The following is a 6,000-nucleotide window of genomic DNA, read 5'->3' on the forward strand; positions in this document are numbered from 1 at the left end:
TACTCTTAAGCACATTAACTCACTTGAGCCTCATATCTCCAGCAGTTAAGGCCACGATGTATTATCACCCAATTGGGAGAAAACAGGCACAGGAGAGAGGGCAGAAAAATAGCTTGCCTAAGATCACATAGGAAGCAAATGACAGCTAAGTCTTAAATCTAAATTCCCACTCCATCCTTTCTATTATATCACTATGCCTGTTTTCTTTGGTAAGCTTCAAAGAACTGACATTTTCCTCGTTATAATTAAGGTCGTTTTTCTGTTTTGCATTCATTAACTGGTACATACCATCTGGCTTTGCACTGCTTTGCTGATTTTCTGTGCAGCAGTGAGGCAATCCTAGACCATTGGTTTTTCCCATATTTCATTACCGCTGCTTTCAGAATTTCATCCTTAAAAAATTGTCAGAGAAAAACAATATATTCAATCACAAAATTCCAAGTGAGAAAAGACAGAATTTAAATTAACTCTGACAGGGTAGCAAGCAAGAAAGAGAAAGACATACATACCTCCTAGGTTTAAAAAAAAAAAAAAGAATACAAAAATCTCATTTACTATCATACTAAACAGCAAGTAAGAATCAGCAAAATGCAAGAAACTAAGAAGACATCTCTCGCTATATATGATGTCAGAGGGGTAGTAGATTGAGGGGTGGTTATCACTTTGTGAGGGGTGTAAATGTCTATTACATTGTTTTGTACACCTGAAACTAATAAAAAATACATAGAGTTTATTGCAAAAAAAAAAAAAGACATCTCTCAGGACACTGTACCCTTCTTTACAGCCTCTCCCTCCACCCCCAATAAACTGAGATGGGTAAAGGCCAATCTACGAAACCCTACTTGATATAGGGTAACAAGAAGTATTCTCCAAAGTATGACTGTCATTCTCCTCAAAAATTATGTAGCTCATTCACTTATTCATTCATTCAAAAAACACTTCCTAAACACCTACCTTATACCAGGTTTTCAATTGGACATATCCAACCCTCAAGTAGCAAGTTAAGACTCTAGTGATTCCATTTTCCAATCTAGGTTTCCTGCCTCCAGTTTACAAATGGCATTTTCTCTCCAGTCCCATAACCCCCAGTCTGATCCAAGAATCCACATCCCAGGTCAAAGCTAATAATTAAGAATTTCTCCCCCGCCTCCAGCCTCCCCAAGTATTCAGACACTATTTCACCATGGCACCCATTCCAATATGGAATTAACCAATCCCAGAGGAGCCCAGCAAGCTAAGCCAAAAACAGGGATAACAGAGCCATAGACTGACAGAGCACTTGGGGCATTTTGCTTTTAAGCTTTTTCCCACATTGAACTTGAGCTATATGCCTCATACGCGAGCTATTCCACCCCACTCCACCTTCCCATCATCAGAGATTAAAAAAGACTGCAGGGCTTTAGCCACTGGAGGGGAATCCTGCTGTTACTTGATTTTGTACATCTGTTTCTCCCCCAGAAGTCACCTCTTCTCCAGTTTTAATGGCTTGGTTCCCTCTGTACAATGATGCAAGGTTATCACCGACTTTCCTTGTAACTTTGTTGAAGTACTGCTCTACTTACACACATCTTCACCTAAGTTACCTAGCCTACTAGATTCATTCTGCTAACATTTGCCAAGCAACCTACTTCACGTTGGTTCCTGTCCTAGGTTCTAGGGATACTAAGCGCTGGTTCTCTTCCGGTGCTGTCTGCTGGGGGAAAGAAATAGCAAGTGGCACTTACGGAAAGACTACTATGTGCCAGACTCTGTTCTAAATGATCCAAAGATATGGACTCATTTAATCGACCTCAAGAGATAATAGGTATTATTGTGATCCCCATGGAAAAATGAGAAAACTGCGGTTGAGACAAGTTAAAAAACCGTACGGAGCATTACATATGAAGGATGGGAGGCCTGCAAAAGGACAAAGCAAGCTATAACAAATGGATGAGAGAAGAGCCCTGGGACCACTGGGGTGCCACTCATGTTTACAGGCTGAATGGGCAAGAATTCCAAGAAGAGGTTTTGAAGGACGGTGAAAGATGCCACGCAGTAGGAGGATATTTAAAGGCAGCACACGATATAAAAAGACGCGGATCATGAAAAGATACGATGTGCTCCAGAAACTGACAAATGCAGTGCACTGGGCAACACACACGGCGCTCACATCTTGCCTCTGTGTGACTCCCTCGCGGCTGCTCTGTGGCTCACCCCTGGCAGCACTATCCACTGCATTTCTGGAAGCAAAGAAACTACTGGAGTCAGTTGATCCCATCGGGCTTCCACCCAGGGTGAGGAAGAGTGACAGGAAGGGACGGGCCTTGGGGCCGCTGGGGAGGGCCGACCCGTCACGCCTGGGTGACAGATAACCAGCGGCAGGCGGGCACAAACGGGCTCTTCGAACCCGGCACTCGAGCTTGGTTCCCGGCGCAAGGAGGTCGATGGAGAAACGAAGTTGTGGCCACGGCACGTCTTTATTTTTGAGCATCCCAGGGAGGCGCGGAGGGGGCCAGGACGCCGACTCCCGCTCACGCCCCTTCCTCCCCTCCCGACTCCCGAGCTCCTCCAGCGAGAGGGGCGCGTCCCCAGCTCAGGAGGTGTTCGCTGGGGGGGGGGGCCTAACGAGCGCCTGGCAGGTCGTCCGGGGGGGGCGATCACGGTCCCCGTCCTCCAAGCGCTCAGAGCACGCAGGGTCGGGCACGCGAGGCCGGGAGGGCGCACCCCGCGCCACCCCACGCAGACCCCGCGGGGCATCGTCCCCTCCGCACCCACCTCGGCGCGCGTGCGCACCAGCTGCCGGAGGGGGCGAAGGGCAGCGGGCGGCGGGAAACGGAGACTTACCTCGGTATTCCTCCACACGCCCCCCTTAATCATAATTCGAGGCATCTTGGCGGCGGGGTGTCCCGGCAAGCGGCCGAGAGGAGCTTCCGAGAAGTAGTAACGGCGCTGCGGCCACGGGACGCAGAGGCACCACTTCCTCCAGGCGCGACCTTCTCCTTTGTAAGGATCTGCGCAGGCGCAAGGCGGGCGGGTGGGGGGGAGCAGAGTTGCAAGTATCGCGAGAACTCGGGAGGCTGCGCGGAAAATAAATGCCTTGTTGTTAAAATTCTAATGCAGGAAGACCCACGGAAAACCGTCTGGGCAAAGCGCACTAGGCGGCGCGCACGGCCAAGGAAGGCTGGAGGCAAAGCACCATCTTCGCGAGAAGGAACGTAGGGGTGGGCTTGGCCGTGACGTCACCTAGTGGAGGAGACGGGCACATCCTGCGTGCGGGGCGTCAGCCCCGTTGATCGGAAAAGAGCTTCTTAAATTATTAATTGATCACTTTATTAGGCACGTAACTCATAGGAATTTGTGCACGGAATACTCAGGAAAAGGCAAGAGCTTCTTTACGCCGAAATTTCCTTACCTGTAGAGATAATAATAGTACCGACCTCATAAGGTGGTCCTAGGGATTAAATGAGATCAGAAACCTAGCACAGTGTCTGATGCATAGGAACTACTCAACATGGCATGTTATTACAAGAAGGGCAGCCCCACGTGATCCGTGGTGGCCCCAGAAACCCTCTGTAGGATGTGGGATCATCACCTCCTGCCCGCTCCACACCCAGCAGCATCTCAGTTGCGGTGCTTACAGTGTCTCACACACACACACACACGCACACACACGCACACACACGCACACTGGCCATTTGATTTATCTGATCAAAGCTGAGCCAATTAAGTCTTCTCCCCAGGAATTTTGACACTGGAACCTAGAAGAGGCCAGTCTCTCTGCTGGTTTGATGAATCTCTAATATGTGACACCCAGGAGGTGTCAGCCACCATGTTTTGTACGCTGTGGACTAAAATGGGAAAAAAGCAGGTGCCGGATGCATTAAGAGGAGCAGACAGGGAGAGAGCAGAGTGTAGAGAGACAGGGAGGTCCTGGCTACGCAGAAGACCCCAGATGCAGTATGTTCCTAAATGCATCCCTGTTTTGAGTTCTAAGGATTAGTTCCCATTTGGGCTTTAGCCTGTTGAAGTTGGGTTTCTATTATTTGTAAGCACGATTCCTAACAAATCCAGTCCTCTCTCAAGAGCCATTTCAGACCCAGCATTCCAAGAGCCCACGATGATGGTTTTTCTTCTTCCCCCTCAGGACCGCCTCTACCCCGTATGTCACCTTTTATACCAACTAGAAAAAGGTGCCCTTTCTTCAAGGCGCTTTATTGACATCTGCTGGAAAACTGTCACAAAATACTAATGTTTTGAGAACAGGACACTCTTACTATAAGAAAATTAGATCTACCATATCTACAATGTGAATTGGTTCCCCTAGGGGCATGCGTTATGCAACCTGCCCATTCAGACAGAGCAACCCTGTCAGATATCCCCCAAGACCTCCCTGAACATGCAACCTGCATGTTCCGTGTTAGCATTCAGAAAATGCAATATCATGGCAGCTCTGAGATGTCTCAAACCAGCACCCCATAGCCATGAACACCAGAAGCTGTCCTCCAGCACGGCCTGGCTTGGCCACTCCAGCCCACCATGTCACCCCAGCCTCCCCAGCCAGACCTCAGTGCCCCCACAAAGAGGCCAGCTCACCCCAGGGGCTGCCAAGGATCTTTTGCAAGGCAGCCATGAGGAACAATCACCATCAGGAAATCAAACTGTACCTTCTGTCACTGTGAAACTTTAGGAAAGGGAGTGGTCATTTCTAAACAGAGGCTTAATGAGAAAGAGCCTCCACATCTTCCTCACTCACCCAAATATATTCCTCAGAACACTGGGATACTCCATTAAAATACACAAATTTTTCACGATTACTTGAATTTGAAAAAAGCAGTACGCTCTGTCAGCTCCCTTTCACAGTCACCAAAATTAAAGCCTGTAAGAAGTTATAAGATGAAGAAATCGGTTTCTCCCTGTTGTGGGTTGAATTACATCCCCCAAACAGATATGTGCAAAGTCCTAATCCCTGGTACCTATACGTATGACCTTCTTTAGAAATAGAGTCTTTACTGATGTAATCAAGCTAAGGATGAAGTCATACTGGAGTAAGGTGGGCCCTAATCCAATCACTGGTGTCCTTATAAAAAGAAGAGAAGAGATGTGGACACAGAGGGAAAACAGTTTGTGAAGTAGGAGGCAGAGGTTGGAGTGATGAATCTACAAGCCAAGGAACACCAAGGATTGCCAGCAACACCAGAAGCTTAAGAGAGAGGCGTGGAATATATTCTCCCTCTGAGCCCCCAAGGAGGAACCAACTTGACTGACACCTTGACTTCAGACTTCCAGCCTCCAAAATAGTGTGTGAGAGAATAAATTTCTTGTTTTAAGCCACCCAGTTTGTGGTACTTTGTTATGGCAGCCCTAGTAAACCACTACCCTCCCTTTTTAATATAGCTTTTCCAAACTAATTTGACCCTGGAAACCTTTTTTCTTGTAGTATCTATTGACACACAGGAAACACAATCTGGGAAATTCTGGCCCAGGGGAAAGAGGTTGGAGGTCCATCCAGCTTACAAAGAGGTAACAAGAGATGTTAGCAGGAGGGTTTTGTAGGTTGCTTTACCCCCCACCCCACATCCCTTTTTGGGAAGCTGGTTCTGACTGGGCTAACTTTGCTTATTAGAGAAAACAAAATTCTAGTTTCCATTTCATCCTGTTTTTTGCATCAAGAAACTGTCCAGAAAAGGGCTAAAAATAGGGTCAAAAGCCTATGACAACAAGGCATGGTTAAGGGCTGGGGTTAGCCACTCCCATAATCTTCATCATCTCCCCATATAAACCGGTGGAATTTAAGTAGAAACACTGTGCTGCTTTGCAAATACAATTTCAAAACAAGTCTTCTAGCCCCACCCCATCTACCAGATTGCCATCCCTAAGCCCCTCCCTCCCATTTAGAAATTCCTCAGCTAATGTTGGAAAAAATTAATGTCTGGGTGTCAAGTTATTACAAAATGGAATCCCATGCATCCTAAATGCTGGTAATTCACATCATATTGCTCACCATGGTTAATCCTGCTAATT

General features: G+C 47.4%; 1 protein-coding gene across 4 annotated transcripts in view; it reads right to left on the reverse strand.

The window, feature by feature from the left end:
- Positions 1-2,997, reverse strand: part of CDC5L (cell division cycle 5 like) — a 44,439-nt gene extending 41,442 nt beyond the window's left edge. The window contains exons 1-3 of one of the 4 annotated variants that reach the window (XM_081045120.1): positions 2,824-2,997; positions 2,157-2,219; positions 289-392 (exon numbers count right to left, since the gene is read on the reverse strand). In XM_081045120.1, the coding sequence (XP_080901246.1) occupies positions 289-368 (80 nt within the window). In that variant the 5' untranslated portion in view covers positions 369-392; positions 2,157-2,219; positions 2,824-2,997. Of the gene's footprint in view, positions 1-288; positions 393-954; positions 1,065-2,149; positions 2,220-2,823 lie in introns of those variants that run through there. The other 3 variants (XM_081045119.1, XM_081045118.1, XM_081045121.1) reach the window with 3 other exon arrangements.
- Positions 2,998-6,000: the final 3,003 nt, after the last annotated feature.

Source organism: Rhinolophus hipposideros, assembly GCF_964194185.1.
Source record: "Rhinolophus hipposideros genome assembly, chromosome: 3".
Classification (NCBI taxonomy): Eukaryota; Metazoa; Chordata; class Mammalia; order Chiroptera; family Rhinolophidae; genus Rhinolophus; species Rhinolophus hipposideros.